This window comes from Tiliqua scincoides, chromosome 3 (assembly GCF_035046505.1).
Source record: "Tiliqua scincoides isolate rTilSci1 chromosome 3, rTilSci1.hap2, whole genome shotgun sequence".
NCBI classification, from domain to species: Eukaryota; Metazoa; Chordata; class Lepidosauria; order Squamata; family Scincidae; genus Tiliqua; species Tiliqua scincoides.
In genome coordinates, this window is record NC_089823.1 from 200,551,059 (window position 1) to 200,577,175 (window position 26,117).

The 26,117-nt window shown below is 44.0% G+C and overlaps 1 protein-coding gene across 1 annotated transcript in view; it reads right to left on the reverse strand.

The window, feature by feature from the left end:
• LOC136645910 (glypican-5-like) overlaps positions 1–26,117 on the reverse strand; it is a 468,549-nt gene that overhangs the window by 177,778 nt on the left and 264,654 nt on the right. The window contains exon 8 of the mRNA XM_066622361.1: positions 19,514–19,634. Within this exon, the coding sequence (XP_066478458.1) occupies positions 19,514–19,634 (121 nt within the window). The remainder of the gene's footprint in view (positions 1–19,513; positions 19,635–26,117) is intronic.

Genomic DNA, 26,117 nt, shown 5'->3' on the forward strand with positions numbered 1-26,117 from the left:
ACATTAGTAATCCTTAGTTTAATTATAACTGAAGTTGCTATATATTCCTTCAAAACAAATGGAACATCTGTAGTTCTCAGGTACACAGAATTGCATTGATTGCATTAGAAGGTGTATGCACTAAATACATTTCAGACCAGCTGTTAAAATTATGAGTTAACGATAGAGCTTTTAGCTACATTACTTTCATAGAGAAGCAATCTGTCACATATGTGCCTGCAGGTTCTTTCATCTGGTTAGTGAGAAACAAGAACATAAGAGTAGCCCTGCTGGATTGGCTAATGGCACATCTAAATCCAATATCCTGTTTCCCACAGTGGCCATCTAGCTGCCTCTAGGAAGCCCACAAATAGTGCAGAGGATAGTCTCCCTGCATTGCTCCTCTACCACTGCTATGCAGAGCATTCTGTTACTGAAGCTGGAGGTAGCATGCAAATATCATGATTTGTAGCCATTAATAGGCCTGCCCTCAAGGAATTTGTCTAATTCACTTTTAAAGACACTTTTAAAGACTTTTAAATTCACTTTTTAAGTCAGTGTCTATCACCACAATTTATGGCAGCAAATTCAACAGACCACAGGTTCCCAAAATGTACATAGCGGTGCCCTGGGCACCATAGCAAACTCACAGGGACATCGTAGTATGTCTCTGGTGGACCAGGGCACCGGGAAGCAGGTTGTGTCTGATGTCTTGTGTGCTCCCTGGGGCATTTGGTGGGCCACTGTGAGATACAGGAATCTGGACTAGATGGGCCTTTGGCCTGATCCAGTGGGGCTCTTCTTATGTTCTTATGACCTTCCTTTTGGCTCTCTTGGGCACCTGCTCTCTTGGATCGTGCAAGGTCTGGGCACCACCATCTTGGATTGCATGATATTTTGCATGATCCAAGATGGTGGTGCCCAGTTGAGCCAAGAAGAAGATGCTGTGGGGTGCCATGACCTGGTAAGTTTGAGAACCACTGCCACAGACTAATAATCACTGTGAGGAGACATATCTCTTTAGGTCTGTCTTAAATCTCACTTTGCTCTAGTGCTGTGAGAGAGGGAGAAAAAGTTCTTTCTACTTGGTTTCTCTATTCTGCACATTATTTTAGCCTCAATCAAATCCCCATCCCATCCCTAATTGCCTTTATCCTAAAGATATTAAGACCCAAATCCTAACCTACTTTCTCACACTGACACAGCTGTGCCAACAGGGCTTGCACTGCATCCCTCAGTTGTGTGGTAGTCTTGGAGGTCTGGAATGTTTGTTCCCTTACCTTGGAGCTGCATTACCCTTACCTGTGTGCTGGAAAGTTGGTTAGGATTGAGCCCTCTCTATTATTGAACCTATCTATTATTACAGAACTTATGAGCTTCCATCCCCATATAGTTTGGGTCATATCTTGTGGAGTGTCTCTATTTGCCAGGAGATATGTCAGGATACAGATGGCATAGCTGCCTTCAGAAAAAGGAGGCCAATTTGGGCAGAATAATGTTCAGGAAAACTCAGAGCAGACCAGCCTGAACAGTATTTAACGCAATTGGGCAAGAGGTGTGGTCTGGAAGTTGAGCTGCCACCTTGCCTGAAGAAGCTAAGCAGGATCAGCTTTGGTCTTGCTTTGGACAGGCAACTGGAAACAGACAATGGAGTTCTGCAAAGGAATGTGGAGGAGTCAGCTAGAATGAAATGGATAAAATCTTGACAACCCATTGGAGGTTTGATTTGTGGCTGACTGTGGAAGCTTGGAAGGCAAAGAGTTGTGTAGTCAGGACGAAATTGCACTATGAAGGGAAACATCCTGAGAAATAGAGTGTTCTTTGACTTTCTCTCGTAGAATAATACAGATCAAGTATCCTTATTTGGACTGCTTTGGGACAGGAAGGTGTCTGAATTTCGTATTAGTCTGAATTTTGGAATAATAGCATAAATATAATGAGAAATGCTTCCTCTTGCTATTTTCACTGTTCCCCATATGGGTGCCTGCTGTCCTTTTTGCCATTTTTCAACAGTAGCTATACAGGTACATACCACAGAGCAGAGAATACAACTTATAGCCTGTACCTGCATTGTACGTGAGAATAAGCACAAGACCATCCAGTGTTCACACTACAGAAAGTTAAAAAAAAGTCTTGAGACAAAAATGACTGAATTTTGGTGTAGTCTGGATTTTGGATGTCCAGATAAGGGGCAATAATTACCTATACTTGTAAAAAGTCCATATTGGGGGGAAAAAGAAGGGATTTATGATCAGCCTGCCTATGCACACTGCCCTGAGTCTATGAGAAAGGCAGTATAGTATATGAATACTGCAATCAATCAATCAATCAATCAGCTAGGACAAGGAGCTCATGGAAGGAACAGGGTGAAGCAATGAGAAAGACATGGCCAACAGGTTTGTTCAGGAGCACAAACCTAGCCAAGGTGGTCCAAACACAATCTGCTGACCAACCTGTCAGAAGTCTTTTCCTGCTTCCCCGCTGCCACAAGGCCAGAGCTAACATGGAGAGGAGGATGACTGTTAAGCCTCTACTTCAAGGTGGTGTGGGGATCAGAGCACCAATCTTATGTGCACTAACTTCAAAGCAAGCATGCGGCCAGAGATGATGAGGAGTCTGAGGACAGGTGAGGCAGGCAGTGCAAGGGAAGGCTGCCTACCTGGGAACCACTGACTTGCCTCAGGACTCAGGCAGGGGATCAGGGTGCATTCCAAGCAAGCACGAACAAGATGCTGCCAAGTATCACTTGGTATTGTGACAATAAGATAAATCAAAAGGTTGTTAGGATTCAGGGCCCAATCCTATCCAACTTTCCAGCACAGTGCAGCTGCAATGTTCCCATACCTTGAGGAGGCCTCTGTGACTTCTTCCCCACCACATGATGCAGTACACACCTCATTGGCACAGCTGCACCAGCATTGGAAAACTGGATAGGATTGGGCCCTCAGTCCACTACCTGGGCACAACATGTCTCAACACACAGGTCCACAATAGATACTCCCAGGTGCTCTATTATTTGGGAGAGGTGTTTGCCTGTAATTGCATTGTAAGTACACCCATCTTAACAAAATAAGTGTGTATTCACAAAGATACCAATTTCTTTTTTTCAAGAGGATGAAGGCAAAATTTCAAACTTGTATTTTAGATGTGAAGTACTGGCTCAGAATTTGAAATTCAATTGCTTTATATACGAGCATTAACATTCATAAGCAGTCAACTGCCACAGACTATTTGATGCCAATAGTCAAATACTGCCAGATATGACATACTGTTGCCTACTATCAAATGTGAAATAGTATTCTGCGTCAGCTCTCACATACTGTCAAGTATTCGATATCACCGCGTGCCAAATATCAAAGACTGAAATAAATGTACTCAGTGAACATCTGGCAAGTATTCAGGCATTCAGAGAACATCCAACTTTGCAGAAAAGAATTTTTCAGAGGACATTCATTAGCTCTAACTTTTTGTCCTCTTCAGCTCATCCCAGTGAGTCAGAGGATGGCCTTCCCTTTCATCTTCTTTCATGTGAAGTTAAAATACAATAAATCCACCCTCACTCCTTTATGGTTTGAGTAAATAAATAAATGACCTTTTTATGATGCATGATATGTGCAGACTCACAGTTACATGATTCATTTTGTAATAACTCTTTTCTAAGTACAGATCTTCTTGCTTACAAATCAAAGGAGTTAATTCCTGTAGTGGAAATAATCCCTCTCATTATTTACTGCTAAAACCTCTGCTAGAGCCTTCCCGGAAGGGAAACACAGAGATTACCCATTTCACAGTAATTAACATAGAAATGGAAGATGGGACAGCTTTAAACAACCTAGTTTCAGAACAGTAAAAACAAATGGGAGTTTACTGTATGGATGGGACAACAGAGATTAGCAGGGTTAATCTCTAACCCTGGTCAGGTTGCCCGTATCACAACAGGTGTTATGAAGTTGTCAGTGATGATACGCATACAACTATGGACATGCTGCTTTCCCATCTACCAAGCAACACAGCAGCATTCCTGACAGTGGCGTCACTGGGCTTTGTGCCACATGGTGCAGGAGACCAGTGTGTCACCCCATGATGGACCTCCTCCCATGCAGTGGGCAGGGCAACATCTCAGGCGGTGGGTGTGGCAACACATCATTGTTCTCTCCCCACTGGTTTTTTTGGCTATACCTTTTGATAGAATAGAGATATTTCAACATTGTTTGTTTCATTGCTTTCTGCATGAAATTATGTATTGAATGATATATAATATGATGGCATTATTTCTAAAGATCATGATTTTAACAATTGTGGCCAGTAGTGGTGTCACCCCTGTGCACATCACCTGGTGTGGCCTGCACCCCCGGCACCCCTCAAACAACGCCACTGATTCCTGCTCCACCTTCATGGAGTCAAAGAAGAAGAGAAAAACGGAGTGGGAAGAGGAAGTCTGTGACACTCTAGCCCACCACTCTATTTCACACTTTCTCTTCTGCTCCATTCCCCTCTTCCTTTTCAAATTCAAGGAGAGGGAAAGGGAGCAGCAACAGAGGTTGGGCAGCAAGTGCCCCCACCAATCCACCACCTGAGGCAACCACCTAAGTCAGCTCTGATGATGGTTTGGCACTGGGTCTATTTTTTTTAACATCTGTTCTGCCACAGGGTGCTCAAGGAGGAACACTTTGATCTTCATTCTGCTCTGAGTGACATCTAGTAGGACGATGACTCCGAATTGTAATAGGATGTTTCTGAAACCTCAGTACAATGAACTCAAGGCTGCCTTGCTAGGAAGCATAAATAAACAAAAAAAATTCCAACATAGTCGAAGAACCACAAAACTGATGCTACAGTAACGAAAGGGTATCTTTGGAAACACAAAGAAAGATCAATTTTGTTATTTATTTTAAATTAAAATAGCCTGGTTCACAAGAGATAAAATTTGACTTGGTTTCTCTCATACATCTTTAACAACATACATGGATCTTAAGGAACAAAATAAAATTAGGCCTAGGAAACCAAACCTTTTGTCTCCTAAGACACTGAATTGTTGAAAATGAGTCACTTCAGTGTGGAGGAGGACATGGTAATAAAATAATTGAAGTAATCTTAGGAATGACAGTAGCATTGAGGCTACGGTTTACGGGGCATGTTAGGACAGCGAATGCCTATGGATCTAACTAAAATTCACCCAGGAATGAAATAAGAGGAGGAATCTATTCTGCCTAATTAGTAAGAGAGAAACTTACTCTGTTGAAACTGGTGGTGTAATTGGATATGCCACATACTGGGTTAGCTGGACAGAGTGATCAATCAGACATTATTCTTTGAGCAGGGATGCAAATGGGTCTGCCATGTGGGAGGTTTAAACAAAGCAAAAGCATGAGGGTGCTCTCTTTCTCAAGCTTTCTGGTGCCATGAAACAAAAGGAAGGACTTAACTACTTTGATTTGCATGACAAAGCACATTACTTGCTGGGGCTTACATTAAGGTGACTTCTGTATCCTGTTCCCTGCATGACTCTCATTTGGGTCAAGACAATGAGGTCTGTTACAGTGGGGCTCAGTTCTCAAAATGCTCAAGTCCTGCACAGGCTACTGCTACTCAAGAGACACAAACAACTCCACTCTTCCTGAAGACGATGGGGCAGGTCACCAGCCTGCTGATGAGCTATCATTGGTATTACGGATTCTGACCACCTTGAATTCCTAAATACAGGGCTCAACAGTCAAATTATAAACTGCTCTTGTGCTGTAAATAAAAACCTCACTTCCAACCAATTTACATGGGAAGCTCAGGACAGAAATATTGCTGATCACAGGGGTGATACACACCTAATTCTCTAATTACCACTGCTCTAGATACACAACTCTAATTACCACTGCTGAGAAAGTATTGTCACAAAATTTTTATGAATAAATAGTCCTTCAAACCTTCAAATAGTCCTTACGATCCACATGTTCATTACATCAAGGAAGTTCATGTCTTACTAAAGTCACTGGACATTTGAACAATATTTATTGTGACTTAGAATGATATAATGTTTCAAATCAAATTCCAACATCTTGAGAAATTAGTTGAAACTCACATTGACAATGCACTTCCTATGAACACTTTCCTGAGAGTAAGCCCCATTGAAGACAACAGGATTTACTTATAAGTAGACAAGCATAGGATTGTGCTCTCAGCCACTTACTTTCCCAGCATGTCGGGAACTTCCTGTTTTATTTAAAGAGATCACAAGAAAGGAGAGAGGTGGAAAGAAAGCAGATTACCACTACCTGAGTCTGCTGCTGCTCTGGCACTTGATATGAGCTGTACACATCATGGATAGGCTGGCCCTGGTCTTGCTATAGCAGAAGCTACTATCCCATGGTAAAGACTGGCATAGCACAGTTTCAGTCCTATGAATGCTGAGCAGCAGATTCTGACAGATACTGCTGGAGCAACTAGAGCAACACTTCTGACACTCACCAGTCATAACATTCCATACAGATGTTTCCACATTCCCCATATGCAGAAGACAACAATCAATCAGGGGACAAACTACAATATCATGTAGCCCAGTACACAAGTCCACTTACCACAAAGGTATCACTGTACAACTAAGCCCTCAGAAAGAAAAGGACCCTTCCCATCTTCCATGGAGATGATTGGGGCTGGAAATGAAGTTATCAAGCATGGAAAAGAGGGCTGTATGATTCCTTGTTATAACATTGAGGCTCTGGGCCCACGTGGTCTGACATAGGTCCACAATCTCATGAGGTTTAGAGCAAGAGATGCAGATGGAACATCTGTAAGCAATTATTTTTAGGCTAGCCCTGGTAGGCTGGAGGACATTTTGGCCTTCCTAAAGACATTCCTTTACCTAGAATGTCTTTAGGAAGGCTTGTGCATTTAGGCTTATTTGTCTCATTTAGAGATTACTGGTTGATTTTCAGTTACAGGTGGTAGGACTAATAAGCACATGGAAAATACCAACGATATAGTGAAATGGGAAAGTCCCCAGGAGCTCTGTCTCAGCTGAGATGGCGGATAACAAGACATTTACAAGTCTAGTGAGACTTAAAAGTGGGGCAGCTATCTATGGCAATCCAAGTATGGTACAACCAGTAAAGATTTAGGGAGCCTATGTAGGAAATGTACCTTAAAACTGCCTCCTCTTTACCCAAGAAACAGGTGTAACTCATTCTGAGAGCTTAAGAGGGACATGGCAATTGGCTATTCATGCCAGTCTTCCTAAGCAGTATTTATGTACTTTGGGTTAGTGCTACCGTGTTTCCCCGATAATAAGACCTATCCCGAAAATAAGCCCTCCCCTTACTGTGTAAGATTCCTCTAAAATAAGCCCTCCCCCGAAAATAAGCCCTATTGAGATTGCTACTGTAGTGAAGGTGATCCCCTGCGCTACACGCTACATTACGGTACCCTCTGAATGCACCGTCCGTCCCCCCCGGGTGAAACGCACGCAGCGCTCCGAGCTGCATCCAATCAGAGCTGCAGCAGTGAGCGCGTCATCCTGTTCTTCCCCAGTGATTTGCTTGCTGGCGCCATTGAGAGCAGTGCCGCGGAGGAGAGCTGAGGCAGGACAACATAAAAACCCGGTATGTAAGCGGGAGTGAGGGGGCATGATGGAGGATAAAAGAAGAACTCAGGAGGCATGATGGAGGATAAAAGGGGCATGATGGAGGATAAAAGAAGAACTCAGGAGGCATGATGGAGGATAAAATAAGCACTCAGGGGGCATGATGGAGGATAAAAGAAGAACTCAGGGGGCATGATGGAGGATAAAATAAGCACTCAGGGGGCATGATGGAGGATAAAAGAAGAACTCAGGGGGCATGATTTGTTCACATTTACCTGTTTATTAAAATTGCTGTCAATGTTCATTAAAATAAGCCCTCCCCTGAAAATAAGCCTTCTGGTGTTTTTCTGTCCAAAAAAAATAATAAGACAGTGTCTTATTATCGGGGAAACACGGTATTAGCTCTCCACACCAGTCTTAGTTGATACATGTATGCTGTTTTCCTACAATGAAGTTCTGGCCTGTTTCATCACATGTATTGATGTATACCTGTTTTTCTCCCCAGCTGTGCAACACAGTAAGGAGAATAATAATGCCATAACACTTCTTTAAAAGGTACAATGTTATACCTTTGATGGTGAGTGGGAAAATTCCTAAGCAGGCACAGAACTCTGGTCTTCTCCCTTGTGCCTTCAGTTCCACCCAGTTTTCCTGCATGTGCTAATCAAGCTCTGTTCATGGCAGGTACACTAGAGCAATAGTGGCATTACACAGACTCCCCATACAAGCATATTTTTGGCTTCCTGTGACATGGGGGATTTAGGGGTGCTCCAATCCCTGCACAGTAAGCATAAATCATGAATAAGATCCCTCTACTGATGAATATGTTTTGCTGAAATGTGAGGAATATACACCCAAAATATGCACATTGGCATGATCTATGTACTCTTATGTGCCTGAAAGCTGTATCATTGATTAACTCAGTCAAACAAAAGGAATAGGGAATTATCAAAATTGTTCTTCAGTACTTACTTTCTCGGAGCCACTTAAGAACATAAGAACATAAGAACAGCCCCACTGGATCAGGCCATAGGCCCATCTAGTCCCATTCATAAGTAATCTGCCATTACTTATGAATCAACAATTGTGTTTGCTTCTTGTGTTTTGTTTCTTGAATTCTTCTATATGTCCTTTACATACAAATGACTTTATACATTTTATTTTGTTAACCTGCAAACTAGCTGAGACCAATTCTATTGTTCAAATAATCCAATTGAGCTTGGTTTACTATTCTGTACATTCCCATCTTTTTTCTGTTAAAAATCAGAATGATGCTATTTCCCAAGTTAGACTTCCAGGTGTATTTTATTACATATTCCAAGCATGACATTCTGCTTTGGAGAGCAGAGATTTCTACCTGCTTCTGCAACATATTTGGTTCCTATGCCGTTTTAAAGAAGCGTTTATTGACTTTAAGCATTTAATGCAAACCCTGTCAAGAGTGTTTTTGTTGAAAGGCAGTGAACAAAACAAAATGTCAATAAGTAAGTAAGAAAAGGAGAGAATTAATTTGAAATACTTCCACCAATCAGGCAGTAAACAAAAATGAATGTCACTTCACCACTCTTCTCACCACCTGCCCAGCACAATTCATTACCAAGCTTTTGTACTCTCAATCTGTCATGTGGTTATTTGTTTTTTTTCCCAGAGAGTGGGTGCATATGTGCTTCAAAATAACAGACGAGCCACAAGTTGCAATCATACAGATCTGGTTCTAAATATTTTTCACTGATATGCAAGGGAAACGGGGGAGGGGCGCTGTGGTCAAGGCCAGTATAATCTGTGTGTGTCAACTGTAAGGTAAAGCCACAAGATGGAGGTATATCTGTAGATAAGCCTTTATTCTCCTTTGCATTATGGAGAAGAGATTTCAATCTGAGTGAAAAGAGTCCCCTTCTTTTTGCTGATCTGCTGCACCAGCACAACTGTCAGGGTCAGAATGGATAATTACTTTTGGACCCTAGATGGCCAACTGGAGAGGCAGTTGTCTTTGGTTCTTCAGGTAACCACAGGCAGCAGAGGGCAGACAGGGTAAGTAGTTGGCAACCTTCAGTCTCGAAAGACTATGGTATCGCGCTCTGAAAGGTGGTTCTGGAACAGCGTCTAGTGTGGCTGAAAAGGCCGATTCGGGAGTGACAATCCCTTCCACACTGGGAGCAAGTGCAGTCTGTCCCTGGCCTGTCTCCCTGGCTATGGGCCTTCCTTCTTTGCCTCTTAGCCTCAGACTGTTGGCCAAGTGTCTCTTCAAACTGGGAAAGGCCATGTTGCACAGCCTGCCTCCAAGCGGGCCGCTCAGAGGCCAGGGTTTCCCACTTGTTGAGGTCCACTCCTAAGGCCTTCAGATCCCTCTTGCAGATGTCCTTGTATCGCAGCTGTGGTCTACCTGTAGGGTGCTTTCCTTGCACGAGTTCTCCATAGAGGAGATCCTTTGGGATCCGGCCATCATCCATTCTCACAACATGACCGAGCCAACGCAGGCGTCTCTGTTTCAGTAGTGCATACATGCTAGGGATTCCAGCACGTTCCAGGACTGTGTTGTTTGGAACTCTGTCCTGCCAGGTGATGCCGAGAATACGTCGGAGGCAGCGCATGCGGAAAGCATTCAGTTTCCTCTCCTGTTGTGAGTGAAGAGTCCATGACTCGCTGCAGTACAGAAGTGTACTCAGGACGCAAGCTCTGTAGACCTGGATCTTGGTATGTTCCGTCAGCTTCTTGTTGGACCAGACTCTCTTTGTGAGTCTGGAAAACGTGGTAGCTGCTTTACCGATGCGTTTGTTTAGCTCGATATCGAGAGAAAGAGTGTCGGAGATCGTTGAGCCAAGGTACACAAAGTCATGGACAACCTCCAGTTCATGTGCAGTGATTGTGATGCAGGGAGGTAAGTCCACATCCTGAACCATGACCTGTGTTTTCTTCAGGCTGATTGTCAGTCCAAAATCTTGGCAGGCCTTGCTAAAACGATCCATGAGCTGCTGGAGATCTTTGGCAGAGTGGGTAGTGACAGCTGCATCGTCGGCAAAGAGGAAGTCACACAGACATTTCAGCTGGACTTTGGACTTTGCTCTCAGTCTGGAGAGGTTGAAGAGCTTTCCATCTGATCTGGTCCAGAGATAGATGCCTTCTGTTGTAGTTCCAAAGGCCTGCTTCAGCAGGATAGCGAAGAAGATCCCAAACAAGGTTGGTGCAAGAACACAGCCCTGTTTCACGCCGCTTCGGATGTCAAAGGGGTGTGATGTGGAGCCATCAAAGACAACAGTGCCCTTCATGTCCTTGTGGAAGGATCTGATGATGCTGAGGAGCCTGGGTGGACATCCAATCTTGGGGAGAATCTTGAAGAGGCCATCCCTGCTGACCAGGTCGAAAGCCTTTGTGAGATCTATGAAGGCTATAAAGAGTGGCTGTCGTTGTTCCCTGCATTTCTCCTGCAGTTGTCTAAGGGAGAATACCATATCAGTGGTGGACCTGTTGGCTCGGAATCCACACTGTGATTCTGGATAAACGCTCTCTGCAAGTACCTGGGGCCTCTTTAGTGCAACTCGGGCAAACAACTTTCCTACAACGCTAAGGAGAGAGATGCCACGGTAGTTGTTGCAGTCACCCCTGTCGCCTTTGTTCTTGTACAGCGTGATGATGTTTGCATCCCTCATGTCTTGAGGTACTCCACCTTCTCTCCAGCAGAGACAAAGGATTTCATGCAGCTCAGTGATGATGATCTCTTTGCAGCACTTTAGGACTTCAGCAGGGATGCTGTCTTTTCCAGGTGCCTTGCCAAAGGCAAGGGAGTCCAGGGCCACGTGAAGTTCTTCTAGGGTTGGTTCACTGTCAAGCTCCTCCAGCACAGGCAGGCACTCAATGTTGTTCAGCGCTTCTTCGGTGACTACATTTTCTCTGGAATATAGCTCAGAGTAGTGCTGCACCCAGCGTTCCATCTGCTGCGCCCGATCCTGGATGACCTCGCCTGTTGCAGACTTCAGAGGGGCAATTTTCTTCTGTGTTGGACCTAGGGCCTGCTTGATACCATCATACATCCCCTTGATGTTGCCCGTGTCAGCTGCTATCTGTATCTCGGAACAGAGCTGGAGCCAGTAGTCGTTAGCACATCTCCTGGCAGTCTGCTGGACTTTGCTGCGAGCACCTCGGAGGACCTGCAGGTTGCGCTCACTGGGACAGGCTTTGTATGCTGCTTGAGCTCTCCTCTTTTCCTCAATGACTGGTGTCAACTCCTCAGAGTGGGCTTCAAACCAGTCTGCTGTCTTGTTGGTCTTCTTGCCAAATATGGACAAGGCGGTGTTGTAAACGGCATTCTTGAAATGTTCCCATCTGTTGGATGCGTTTGTATCGACCGGGCCTGGAAGAGATTCCTCAAGCGCTTCTGCAAATTCCTCCACTTTTCTCTGATCCCGGGTCTTGCTGGTATCAATGCGAGGTCTTCCTTCCTTTTTCGTGTGATACAGTCGCTTTGTTTGCAGTTTCACTCTGCTGCACACCAGCGAGTGGTCGGTGTCACAGGCAGCACCCTGATAGCTGCGTGTGATCTTGATGCTGGGAAGGCTGGAGCGTCTGGTGAGAATCAGGTCGAGCTGGTGCCAGTGCTTTGATCTTGGGTGTCTCCAAGAGACTCTATGTTGGGGCTTCGTGTTGAAGAACGTGTTGCTGACACAGAGACCGTGATGACAGACAGGGTAACTAGTTGTGAATAAGTGCTAGCTATTGTCAGGAAGAAGTCATCAACTGGAGAACAAGAGAATCATCCAGTGATGGAACACTAAAGCAATACAGTAATCCAAATATTTCCTGTCACTGCTAGCATCATCCCCTTTTTCTTTCCAAGATGGGACCTGTCAGTTCTAGGGACTTTGCTGCTGCTATATGATCCTAACTGCTTCCTCTAGCATGATCCTTTATCCAGGCAGGCTGGAAATCTCATCAGTTCATTGGGTTAAGCATGAGTCCTAAACCAGACTTCCACAACTAGTTACTTAAAAAGGGAGAACTGCAAAAGATAGGAGATCTATTATACTCTTGCTGGGCTGCATTTCATTTTATGGGCCAGAAGTACAATGTGCCTGTTCTTCATTCAACATGTCTGTCCAGGATGGCCTTGTTTAAATGTCCAGAGTTGCATTCAGCATTCTCCTGGTGATTGATGCTGGCTGCTAGAGACTCCAGGACAATCCTGGAGGACTGACAACCGTACTCATGTAGCTATTAATCCAGGCTTGATTCACATGCACACTGCCTTTCCAAATATACTATAAGGTTCATTACATATACATTACATATACAGGGAGGGGCCAGTATCCAAGAGAATTCTGTTCCCCCCATGGATACAGAAACTGTGGATACAAGGGAACACCTGTATGAATAGCAGCCCTGCACCCCTCCATGTCAATTACATTACTTTTGTTTTATTGTAGAAGTATTTCCAGTGCAAGTGCTTCTTCTTTTACCGTCTTGCTTAACTGAAGAGCCAAATATGAAGGCATTCAGCCTGCATCCCACAGAGAGATAAGAGGAAGCAGGAACTCCTGCTTCCTGTTAGTTGCCCTCTAGTGTGCAGGCTGCATGCCTGCATTCTTGGCTCTTCAGTTAAGCAAGATTGTTAAACAAGAAACACTCATGCTGCAAATTGCTCTACAATAAAACGAAGGTAATGTATGCATGGGGGCACCCCCCCATCACTGAATCACTGAATCTGCAGACACCAGATCTACAGATACGAGAGCCCACTCGTACATAATATGATTCTACCCACTCATTAAGTACTCGAGGAGAGACTCTGTTCCATGTGCCAACACCTTCTGGGGTTTGGTTATCAAGCACCCCAGATCTTTTCTACCTTGCACCCAGAACCTAGAACTCTCTCCCTTGGAAGATGTGTGTGGCCTGAACTCTTCTGGTTTTCCAGTAGATGGCCAAGGGGTCACAACTGATGCTAGGAAATCTTGAATACTGTGGTTTTCAATACCTGTTTTTTGTTTTAAATATTGTGAGCCATTCTAGCTTTTTTTTTAAAAAAAAAAAAAAATCCATGAAAAGTGACATGTGTATCAATTCATATTGCAAGCCAAGTTTGGGATTTCTAGTTTCTGGGCAAATCATAACAGGACATAAATTATGAAGCTATGGACACAAGATGAACTTTTCCTATACAAGACTTACAACTCTATACAAGACTTACAACTCTTACAATGCTGTTTCCAAGTTAAAATTCCCTCCCTGACCCTATATTTTTTTCCTTGTTTCCCTTCCTTTCTCCCCTTATTAGTTCCTTGTTGTGATTTTCTTTTGATAGCATAACCACTGCATTGGCTCTTATTATTATTGTTATGAACTGTTGTTTTTTTAATGCCAATAAAGGTTTATGGAGGGATAGACTTACAACTCTGGAACTGGAAGTGCAAAAGGAAATGTTCAGAAATGTAAAAGAATCATGGAGATTATTGGGACTTGTGCATCAATACACAGGTATAGCAACAACAGTCCTTTAAAAAGATGATTGCAAAACAGGACAATGTGGCATCCATGTTGGCTGAATAACAGCCCAATTCCGAGCTGCCCAGCATGCAGGGCTCCTGAGGCGCCAAAATGGCTGCTGTGGGATCCTAAGTGTGCGAGGCAGCCACTGAGGGCTCCTTTTGTTCCGTTCCCCATGGTGAGGAAAGTAGCCCTGCAATGGGGCTACTCACTTCTACAGTGTCTGTTTAGCCCCCACATAATCAAGGAGTCCCGTGTTGGGCAGCAGTCCCAACCCCTCCCTTCTCCCACCACACCTTCTCTCACCCTCCGCCTGCCCCAGAATGCCTCCTCCCTGCCTACCCCCACCCCGTCTTACCTCTCTGCTGCCTGGTGCTTCACACAGACAGCTGGGCAGCAGACCATGGGCCATCAATGGGCCCACAGTACGGCTCACAAACATGCCTTATGGCATATTTGCGACATTGCATGCCGGCAGTGAGCCGGCATGCAACTCAGGCTCTAAGTCAACTCAGGTTGAATCTCCTTCTCATTAGATAAAAATTAGATTTATGTGGCTTTGCCTTCAGCGTACCAACTCAAAATATGTGTCATGTTCAAGCAGAAAAGCAGAAAATATGTGTCATGTTCAAGCAGAAAAGAAGGAAATGACTATACAATTGTCCTTCAGAGACATTGAAAAGATAATGTACGCAAGCAAGTCTACAGGAGGCGTTCAAGTTCTGCACATCTCTAATCAACAATACTATGAAGTTATGATTTTATCGTCTTCCAAGTGTTAACTTTTATTCATAAATTAATCCATCTCTAAGATAAAAACCCCATGAAAATTGCTACGTATGTTTGATGTTATGCTGAAAGCTCCAAAGAGAAATTTAACAACTTCTTTGAAGTTTTGATCTCTAAAGAAATCTCATAAAAACCTATGATCAAAGCAATTAATATTACTTAACAAATCCTCTTAAGGCAATAATAAGCACTCTGTTTCACCCATATAATCAATTTCATTTTACACATTTCCTTCTGTTGGGGGCAAAACTTAAGGTTCATTTTCACTGAAAGGCCAATAGAAAGTCAGAGAAAGGAGGCAATTCAAGGAGGCAATAAGTGCAGTTGGCATTATATGGAACAGTTTATATAAGTTACCTTTTTACAGCTTGTGGGTAGATTGGGGTGGGTAACCTATGGCCCACTGGCTGAATCAGGTCCACCACCCAAATTCATCCAGCTGGTAAGTCCCAAACAGATATATTCACCCAGCATGCTATGGTCATAAAAAAGAATCCAAGTTTGTCATTCTATCTCTGTAAAGCTTACAGGGTAAGACAGCGGTTGTCAAACTGTGGGTCAAACAGAGAGTTGTGACCCAATTTTTGGTGGTTCGAAAAACTGACAGGGTAGATTAGGCTATGTGCATCAAGGGTTAAATAAGCTGCTTCTAGGGAGGGAAGCTTTGTTGCGCAGTCGCCATTATAACCATATCCCTTGGCATTTATAAATCAGGCAGCCTCTAGGGCAGTGGTTCTCAAACATCCCAAGAGTTTTACTCCCAGGGTAAGTCTTCGTAGGGGAGGGAGTATGGGCAGCGATATGATCCCCAGGATCGTGTCTTTAACTGGTGTGGAAGGGGGGTGCTTTTACTTACAGGTGGCTGCAGGATGTTGTAGGAGATGCGAGGAGCCACACACAGCCCTCGGCAGGGCTCCCTGATGCTTAGAATGTTGAAAAAAAGTGTGTGCAAAGTACTTCCTCTTTGTGTTCACAACTAGGAAGTGCTTTGCATCTGCTTTTTTCAACGTTCTAAGCATTGGGGAATCCTGCCTAGGGCTGCGTGGGCTCCCTGCACCTCCTGCAACATCCTGCAGCCACCTGTAAGTAAAAGCACCACTCTTCTACCCCCATTAGCAACACGATCACATTGCTGCCCTCACCTTTGCCTCTTAAAGGGATGGGGGACCCTTTACACAAACTGCTGGGTTACAACCCACTGTTTGAGAACCACTGGTGTAAGAAGAAGAAGGGCAGAAGCTCCCTTTGCATGTCTCTTTGTGCCATAACCATCTCTTTTTTTCTGGGTTCTATGGCATAATTGGTAGGTTCACGCATGTGTATCAAACATGCACTCTTAGTATTGACCGATGCAATGTCTCACCGCTGCATAGAAGAAGGTTTCCAACCCCTGTACTAGATTTTGCAGGCATCGCCTGCAGACAGGTCCCCTTGTATATATTTAGATGCCAGGTAAAAACCTGACTTCTTCAGAAGACTCTCCACGTTGCTTGAGCCTGTTTTTATGTTGCTGAGTTGATTCGCTGTTATTGAATTCTTTAGCCCCTTTAATGCTTTTGATTCATGTTTAAATGTTGAATATTGTAGAGCTTTAATCAATCTTAATGGTTCTATTATTAGCCACTTCAGGTGCTCCCTACAAATCTCACAAACAACTTTCCAAACTTGCATCTAAGTCAGAAAAGCAGTTTGTGGTATGACAGAGGACATGTCACTCAAAAGAAGTCAGAGATTCCATTGGGTGTGCCCCAAGCACATCTTTAGATCCAAAACAAGAGCTGGATCAAATCCCAAGTTTTGGAGTTGAAGGCAATGATCCAAAGAGATTCACAAGGAACCCACTTACTTCCACAACAGCATTTTTGACTTATTTTCTTGGAACGACAGGTTCCCCATCATCTCAAACACTTATTCATTCTTTATTTTCAAAAGAAGGTATTCCATCTCCTGGCACGGGCAGGAGATGCTGCTTGACAAAATACAGCCCCAAACCTCTCCTAGAGGCACACAAACCAGTTGTCCTCTGTCACCATGAAAGACTCCTGGATGACCCCCTTTCATATCTCAGAGGTAAAAGGAAAAGAAGGTAATGTGTGCCCTGAGCTTACATGAGTCACACTATTCCTTTCTGTGCTAATCAGCCCAATCAATATTACAGTCAGTAGCAGTTGTCAAAAGCGACCTATTACCATATTCTCTAATGGTGAATGATTAGGGAGAAGATGCTACTCTGTCATTATGAACTCTGCAGATGCCGTCATCAACATTTTCTCAAATTGGACAAGAAAATATGCTTACATTAAATGAAAATCGATCGCTGTTAAATGTGGTAAGTAGCCCTGACTAATTTGGATTGACACCATCTAAGGTAACTTGTAAAACAGTGCACTGAAGTGCTAGCATTATGGAAGCATAATAGATTCAGGGCGGAGTGAGTGAAGCTCTGTGTAGACTGGCATGCAAAATGGGCAGAGTACAAGTGAGTCACTTAAGCAGGCACACATTTATCATGGTTCTGGAATACCTACTGGCAGATAATCTTGTCTTATGAGTTGGGAAAATCAAAGTTCCCTTCAGCAAAACTTTCCATGCTGCTTTCTGCATTGTCACAGTTTCCAGCCTGAACATGCCTTAATGCCCAGTCCTAACTAAATCCCCATGCAGCGATGGCAGGCTATGTTGTATCCCATGAGGGATCTGCTGGCTTCTGGAGGTCTCATTGAGGCAAAGGGACATTTGGGATCAACACAGACTTGTGCTAGCAATATTGCTGGTGCAAGCCCACATTGATCTGTGTAGGCGGATCAGCATGTACTGCTGGGATTCAGCATGTACTGCTACTGCCACCGAACCCACCCCCTCCTGGGTTTGATCTGCGTGCCCACCCGTCCATGCTTCCCCATCCCCTCTCCTCCCTGTCCTGCCACTTTAGATCCCCTCCCTGCTCTTCCCCTGCCCTGAGTATACCTGTTTTTATGGTCCTCTCCTGGATTGATCCAGGTCCTCTCCTGGATTGAGAACTGGTTGAAGACCAGGAAACAGAGAATGGGTGTCAATGGGCAATTTTCACAATGGAGAGAGGTGAAAAGCAGTGTGCCCCAAGGATCTGTCCTGGGACTGGTGCTTTTCAACCTCTTCAAAGATAACCTGGAGACTGGGTTAAGCAGTGAGGTGGCTAAGTTTGCAGGCAACACCAAACTCTTCAGAGTGGTGAAGACCAGAAGTGATTGTGAGGAGCTCCAGAAAGATCTCTCCAGACTGGCAGAATGGGCAGCAAAATGGCAGATGCACTTCAATGTAAGTAAGTGTAACGTCATGCACATTGGGGCAAAAAATCAAAACTTTAGATATAGGCTGATGGGTTCTGAGCTGTCTGTGACAGATCAGGAGAGAGATCTTGGGGTGGTGGTGGACAGGTCGATGAAAGTGTCGACCCAACGTGCGGCAGCAGTAAAGAAGGCCAATTCTATGCTTGGGATCATTAGAAAAGGTATTGAGAACAAAACGGCTAATATTATAATGCTGTTGTACAAATTGATGGTAAGGTCACACCTGGAGTATTGTGTCCTGTTCTGGTCGCCGCATCTCAAAAAAGACATAGTGGAAATGGAAAAGGTGCAAAAGAGAGCGACTAAGATGATTACTGGGCTGGGGCACCTTCCTTATGAGGAAAGGCTACGGCGTTTGGGCCTCTTCAGCCTAGAAAAGAGGCGCCTCAGGGGGGACATGATTGAGACATACAAAATTATGCAGGGGATGGACAGAGTGGCTAGAGAGATGCTCTTTACACTCTCACATAACACTAGACCAGGGGACATCTGCTAAAATTGAGTGTTGGGAGAGTTAGAACAGACAAAAGAAAATATTTCTTTACTCAACGTGTGGTTGGTCTGTGGAACTCCTTGCCGCACGATGTGGTGATGGCATCTGGCCTAGATGCCTTTAAAAGGGGATTGGACAAGTTTCTGGAGGAAAAATCCATTACGGGTTACAAGCCATGATGTGCATGTACAACCTCCTGATTTTAGAAATGGGCTATGTCAGAATGCCAGATGCAAGGGAGCGCACCAGGATGAGGTCTCTTGTTATCTCCCTGGGGCATTTGGTGGGCCGCTGTGAGATACAGGAAGCTGGACTAGATGGGCCTATGGCCTGATCCAGTGGGACTGTTCTTATGTTCTTATGCTCTGGCAGGCCTCCACAGCTCTACCAGTGCATGGGCCAAGGCTTCGGCCTTTCCATCAGCACACCAGCTCCCTTTACTATACTTTACAATACTTTTGCAGCAGCATGCACCAGTGGAATGCAAGTTCCACTGGTGCAGACCTTAAACAGGATTGAGTTGTTAGTCCCTATGAGCAGTTTCAAGTCTTCAGGCGCTAAGCCATCATAAACTCATTAAAATTCTAGAAAAGCCACTCAGAGCACAGAGTTGCTGAGCAGAGTGATACATTCAGTCATACTGGAATTATTGTACACAATCCAATGCATAAACAATTTTGGGAAGCTGCCATGGATGATGCAGTCATGACTGATCAGCTGATGTACACTAGGACCCATTTAATTCTTGAAAGAATCCTGGTATGTCTTAAGGACATGTATAATTTCATGTTGCCTCCCATAGGACTTCATGCTTTGTGTTTCAGCTCCAGATTACACAAAATACAAAATATGAACCTTTCTGTTGCAGGTACTTACCTGATTGAAGTGCTGCAGTTTTTCAATTAAGTTACTGATGTGTGGATCCAACCCTCTGACTTTCAATTCTGGGTTATTAATCTGTGCCTTCAGTCCATTGGTAACCACTCTGCTAGTATAACTGAAAGAAAAACAACAAACAGATTGAATTTAAGAAATCTAAAGACATTTTCTCCAAGTTTCCATTTTGGGAAGAATAATCCAAGCCACACATCACTGTATGTGATACCACAAGATCCATGACTAATTTCCTGCTGCATTTTTAGTGAAATACAGGCTTGGGGGCTGTAAAATTGATTGCAGCGGCACTTGAGGGTGTCCTCAATTTTTCTTCCACTCTGTGTGTGGAAAAGCAGATGGGGGTAATTTTTAATCGCAAAAATAGTCCACCACGAAAGGGTTGATCGCTCCCTTTCCATAGTGTTGCCACAGCAATAAACCTGTAATCTCCTGGGATTTAATTGCACTCAGGAGAAAAAAAAACAAAAAACACCAGGTGATCAGTTATGGATCTCCTGGTATCCGGAATAGCTTCAGCCTAAGAGAATATTGCTCCGCACTTAGGTTGAGCCATATTGAGTGTCTTTATATAAATTATTTGAGGCTGACTGAGCCAAACTGAAAATGAAATTCAAGTCCTTTTTTCATTATTTTGCACAGGTTATTCCTAACATTTTTTTTCCTGGTTGGCATAAAGGAACTAAATAAGAGCACGTGATAATTTTCCATGACATAAAAAAAAAAAAAAACCAGAAAGGCCAGGGCTAACAGACAGTGGGCACAATCCTAACCAGTTCTAATCAGAAGTAAGTCCTATTTTGCTCAGTGGGGCTTACTGTGAGGAAAGTGTGGTTAGGATTGCAGCCAGTACTAGATAAGCTATGGGGAAATGCTTCTTTCAAGCTCCTAGTTACCTTTTACAGATTCTAAATAGCATGTGTCTGACTGCATGACGATCACCAAAACAAAGCATCTTATCCTAGGTTTTACAGACCCAATAATTTTCATGATCAAAGATGGATAACAGAATTTAACAATTTATAGTATGCATTCCAGGCAAGTTTGCTGAGACAATTTAAGGGCAAACAAGAAATCTCCTGAAAATCCCTTTAACACAGATGGCATTGTCTCTTGTGTCTGTCCCCAATGCTGCCCAGCAGTCTGTGTGACTCTCACCCAGCCTCTTCAATTCAAGGTTCTCATAGAATGTTGTTGGCAACCTTCAGTCTTGAAAGACTCTGGTATCACGCTCTGAAAGGTGGTTCTGGAACAGTGTCTAGTGTGGCTGAAGAGGCCAATTCGGGAGTGACAATCCCTTCCACACTGGGAGCAAGTGCAGTCTGTCCCTGGTCTGTCTCCCTGGCTATGGGCCTTCCTTCTTTGCCTCTTTGCCTCAGACTGTTGGCCAAGTGTCTCTTCAAACTGGGAAAGGCCATGTTGCACAGCCTGCCTCCAAGCGGGCTGCTCAGAGACCAGGGTTTCCCACTTGTTGAGGTCCACTCCTAAGGCCTTCAGATACCTACCATTTGATATTCTATTGCAGTACTGACAGCATTTCCAGTTGTGCTGATCATCATCTGATGGCTTTAAATTCCCACCCACCCCCTCCTGCAGCTATTTAAATCAGGTCTCCCCCAGCTGTCAGAAGTCACCAGAACGTATGAGTTGGGGTGAGGACTGTTGCCATCGCAGCCCCCTGGTCGTCAGAGCTGCTATATCAGAAAGAGGCAGTAACAGCCAGGGACTGCTCTGACATCTGCACCCAACAGGGAAGAAAAATTGTACTTTTGTTGTTGTTTTTAATTGTACATAAACTGGTTTGGAAGGCGCTGGCCTGAAAGGTAGTATGCAACTAACAGCCACTTCTATCAACCCCTTTCCCCACCAATGCCAAAGGAGTATGCCAGGGCAGGGCAGTCCCCGATGTCTGTTCCCTTGTCCAGAGGCAAGCCCTTACTGCCTCACTAGGTCTACACAGACCTGCGTCAATGATTTTGCTGGCACAAGTCCATGAGGACTTAGGAGAGTGGAGAGTATATCAGTGGTACTGCTGCCACTGACACCACCTGGTATACTACAGCCTGGGCAAACTCTACTTCCAGCAGGGTAAGGCCCAGGTGGTACAGTGCTATGTGGCCACCATGGCAATGTGATGGATAACTACCTGCCATACTATGATGTGAGAACAAGTACAGTGTGGTGGTTTGCGAGTTGGACTTGGATCTGGAAAATCCAAGTTCAAATCCCCGCTCAGCCATGAAGCTTCTTGGGTGACCTTGGGCCACTCACCATCTCTCAGCCTCACCTACCTCACAGGGTTCTTGTGAGGACAAAAGGAAGGGAAGAATGTACAGCACCCTGAACTCCTTGGAGGAAGGGCAATATAAAAATCTGAGACCACTTGTTGAAAAGCACAGCTGTGATGCTTAGGTAAGTACCTTTAAGCTGTGCTCAGAAATGGATCAAGGACCAGTAGAGCTCTTTAAATACTGGCTTTCCAGAATCCAGTCCCACTTAGTAGCCTAGCAGGTATATAACTGTTGCTTTCAGCTGCTGAACTTTCTATGTAGTCTGCTATATCAACCAGCACTCAGAAACAGTCCAATTTCTTACCTCCAAGAAATGAATTTCAAGATTTGCATCACAAAAGCCTTTGATTAGTCTTAAGACATCCCTTTATTAAATGCCTCACTGCCTTTGAAAAACCTCCAGTCCCTGCACTTAGCAGTTTTTGTTGTACAGGTAGTGAAGGAGCTACTTAGAGAACTATAAAAGGGCATAACCATATTTTAGTTAACAAGTGAAAATAGGTGGTTCTGCCTGAGATAGGATTTTGTAGAACAGCATCCTTCCTTCAAGCTGTGTGCTTTTTCAAAGTTACTGGGAGGAAAAAAAAATCCTTCCTTTCCTAAACATATGCAGATTCACATATTTAAATCTCTTCCAGCTCCTTTTTTGCAGAGGGACTCCTATTGAGTGGAGAAAGGCTGCCCTGGAATCAGTAATCAGAAGACTGTTACCCTGTGATATGTATAATTAAGGGTGTTTAAGATAATAGCTTTATAGTACTCATGGGAGAAAAAAAGTAAAACAGCATGATATCCAAAAGCAGGTATAAAAGGACTACCACTATTTTAAAGATCATATTGAGCACAGCTCAAACAAACAACAAAAATAAGCATCATCGAAAAAGAGGACAAAGGGCAACAAATGAAAAAAAACAGACACTGTGCATGTTTTTAAGTGGTCTATTTAGTATCATTGAGCAGATAATGGAGATCTTCAAACTTTCTGAAACAAATTAAGTGAAGGAATGCACAAAGTAATTTCTGACATCTTTGACACAGGAGGCTCAACAATGAAACTTATTGGCATGATTATAAATGCTCACGCCATGTGGAAAGACCAAAAAATGCTAAAGGCTCTTTGAAAACTTTGGAACAGGCAACAGAATGCAATGTTTAAGTTTCATATTGCTTCAGGACAGCACTGAGAAGGAGACGCTCAAAGGGTAAGACCTTAACTAAATAAATAAGTACAGTTTAGTGGTATGAGTTTCACAGCTGTAAAGAGAGTGAAAATCAAATAGAATCCCATTTCAGCAGGTTGATAGGACTTCTTGGCAGGCAACAGGGGAGGGGGCAGGAATCCAAATCACTTTGCAGAAAACATGGTTTTGTGAAAGTTGAAATCAAACTTCACAGGTGATGCAAAAATCTACAGAAACAAAATATGATCCTCGTCCAGAACTTATTAGCATTACATTATCAGGAGTATTTCATAAGTTACTGGATTTGGGTTGAAGCTTGTTAAAAAACAAAGTACTTGAACAAAGAATAAAACTGGTCTTGACATATCAGAATTGCTATTTTAACTTCAAGGGCATCACTGAAGAAGGAAACAAACAAGTAACACATATTAACAATGTAAATGTACTATGATAATACATCAATGATATCCTTATAGGGAATGATCACAAACTAAAATCAGCTGAAAGACTGGGGCCTCACAAGTTATTGGGTGTGCTGTTTAGGGCACATGAAGGAAACATGAAGATCAAGTGCAGTGGTCAATGATGATATCACCATCATCACCCACACCAGCTATTGTAGAGTAGATATCATTGCCCAGCTGTTCCCAATGAAATTTGTGGAACTATTCACTATTAAGCCTTCTTGACATTTCCAGTGTGAAGGATGAGTAAGCAAAGATTTTAAAAAGGGCATTTAGTCCAAATAGCCCAACAGAAATGTTCCCAGTAGCTCTTATGGGGAACAAAAAATGCAGACGATCAAAGTGTCTCTTTCAAAAGCACCCACAATTCATTGACATATTCAGCCAAGAAGCCACTTGCCCAGATGAAGTACTATGACACTTGCCAGCTGTGCTCACAGTGATTAGTCAAGCAGATATTAGTGGTTTGGTTTTTTTTTAATTACTCAGATTTGTTGGTCCTAGATTAGGATGTGGTCCAACATCTCAGAAGCTCTCAGAATGAACACAGTACAAAAAAGTCTGCAAGGGTGGAGAGATACTAAAATTGAGTGTTGGGAGGGTTAGGACAGACAAAAGAAAATATTTCTTTACTCAGCATGTCGTCAGTCTGTGGAACTCCTTGCCACAGGATATGGTGACGGCATCTGGCCTGGATGCCTTTAAAAGGAGATTGGACGAGTTTCTGGAGGAAAAATCCTTTATGGGTTGCAAGCCATGATGTGTATGTGCAACCTCCTGATTTTAGAAATGGGCTATGTTGGAATGCCAGATGCAAGGGAGGGCACCAGGATGCAGGTCTCTTGTTATCTGGTGTGCTCCCTGGGGCATTTGGTGGGGCCGCTGTGAGATACAGGAAGCTGGACTAGATGGACCTATGGCCTGATCCAGTGGGGCTGTTCTTATGTTCTTAAGTTAACTCTTTGCCACAAGAAGTAGTTATGGCATCTTGCCTGGATGCCTTTACGAGGGTATTGGACAAATTTCTGGAGGAGAAGTCCATTACGGGTTACAAGTCATAGTAGGCATGTGCAAGCTCTTGGTTAGAGGCAGGCTGCCTCTGATTGCCAGATGCAGGGGAGGGCACCAGGCCACAGGTTGTGTCTGTTGTCTTGTGAGCTCCCTCAGGCCTCTGGTGGGCCACTGTGAGATACAGGAAGCTGGACTAGATGGGCCCTTGGCCTGATCCAGCAGGGCTATTCTTATGTTCTTAATGTCCTTCACTGTCTCAAAAGCAATGGTTTTCCTGATTGTGTTGTTACTCCTTTCTTTTGCCAGAGTTAGCAACCAGATGTGAAAAGTAACTGCATTAGCCACTTGTGAAAAAGTAGACTAATCCCTCCAAAGCAGAATTTCTCAAACTGGGTGTTGGGACCCACTAGGTAGGCCATGAGTCAGTTTCAGGTGGGTCACGTAGCTCAGTCACTTATCGCAACTGAAAACATAGAGCTGAAAATACAGAGCTTCTGGGCAGGGTGGGCCCCAGTGGGAGAGAGGCATGGTACTTTGCACTGAATAGGTGGGCAGATGGGATGGTGGAAAGGGGGGAAGACTGTGTGGTTGGAGAAGGATCCAAGTCTGTGTTCTGCTTTGACTTCCAAGCTGGAATGTTTGAATTTCAGGCTATGCAAATAACACGAGCGCACTGTGTAATGATCTTTGGCTGATTGTGGCTGAGGTTTGAATCCTAAATTGATGTCACCTCTGGTCAAACCGAACAGATAGTCGTTCTAAAAAATGGGTCCTAGTGCTAAAAACTTTGAGAATCGCTGCTCTAAAGCACATGGGGCTCTTCCTTACAATCATGAGGAAGTTTCCTCGGAGCCTAAAGTTTCCTTACAGCCTAAAGTTGTAAGTTTCCTTCCTTACAATCATGAGGCTGCTTCCTTGGAGCCTAACCCTTTTGAAATACTATGTATCTATTCAATAGCATGTTTCTGTGTCTATCAAATAGCAGAGGAAGCTTAGAAAGTATTCAAATATCCATATATTGCCATTCAATAAAAAGTGATATTTTTCAGGTCTTTGCATTTGGCATCTTTCACCCTGTATTCACTTTAAATGGGAGGTCAAATCTAAATGAACTTCTATGTTAGGAAAAATCTGAAAATGGGATATGAAAGCACTGGCAGACCTAGGGTGGGGCAAACAGGGCAGATGCCCCAGGCGCTGACCCTCTGGGGGCACCTCCACCAGCCTCACCCTTTGTCCTTTTCTTAAAGGAGAAGAGGCATTCATTATCTCTGCTAGAAAAGCAGCAAAATGCTCAAAGTAAGTCCTGTTGTGTTCAATGGGTCTTACTCCCAGGTAACTACTATGTAGAGCTGAGGTATTCAATCTGTGCATCCTGGCTCCCTAGGGAAGCGTGGCTGGCCCCCAGGTGCATCATGAGGCATCTGGGGAAGAAAGGTGGCCATAGCTGCTCTGCTGTGCTCAGCTGCAGGTGCTGCCTGCTGACTAGCTGCAGCTGTGAATGAGGTGGGGAGGGCATGTGAAACATGGTGGGGGGAGATGGGAGAGAAGGCTGGCTGAGCAGCAGCATAGGTGCTGCATCTCATCAGCCCAGGGCTACTGAGAGGGAAGAGTAAGTACAGGCAGCGAAGAAGGAAGG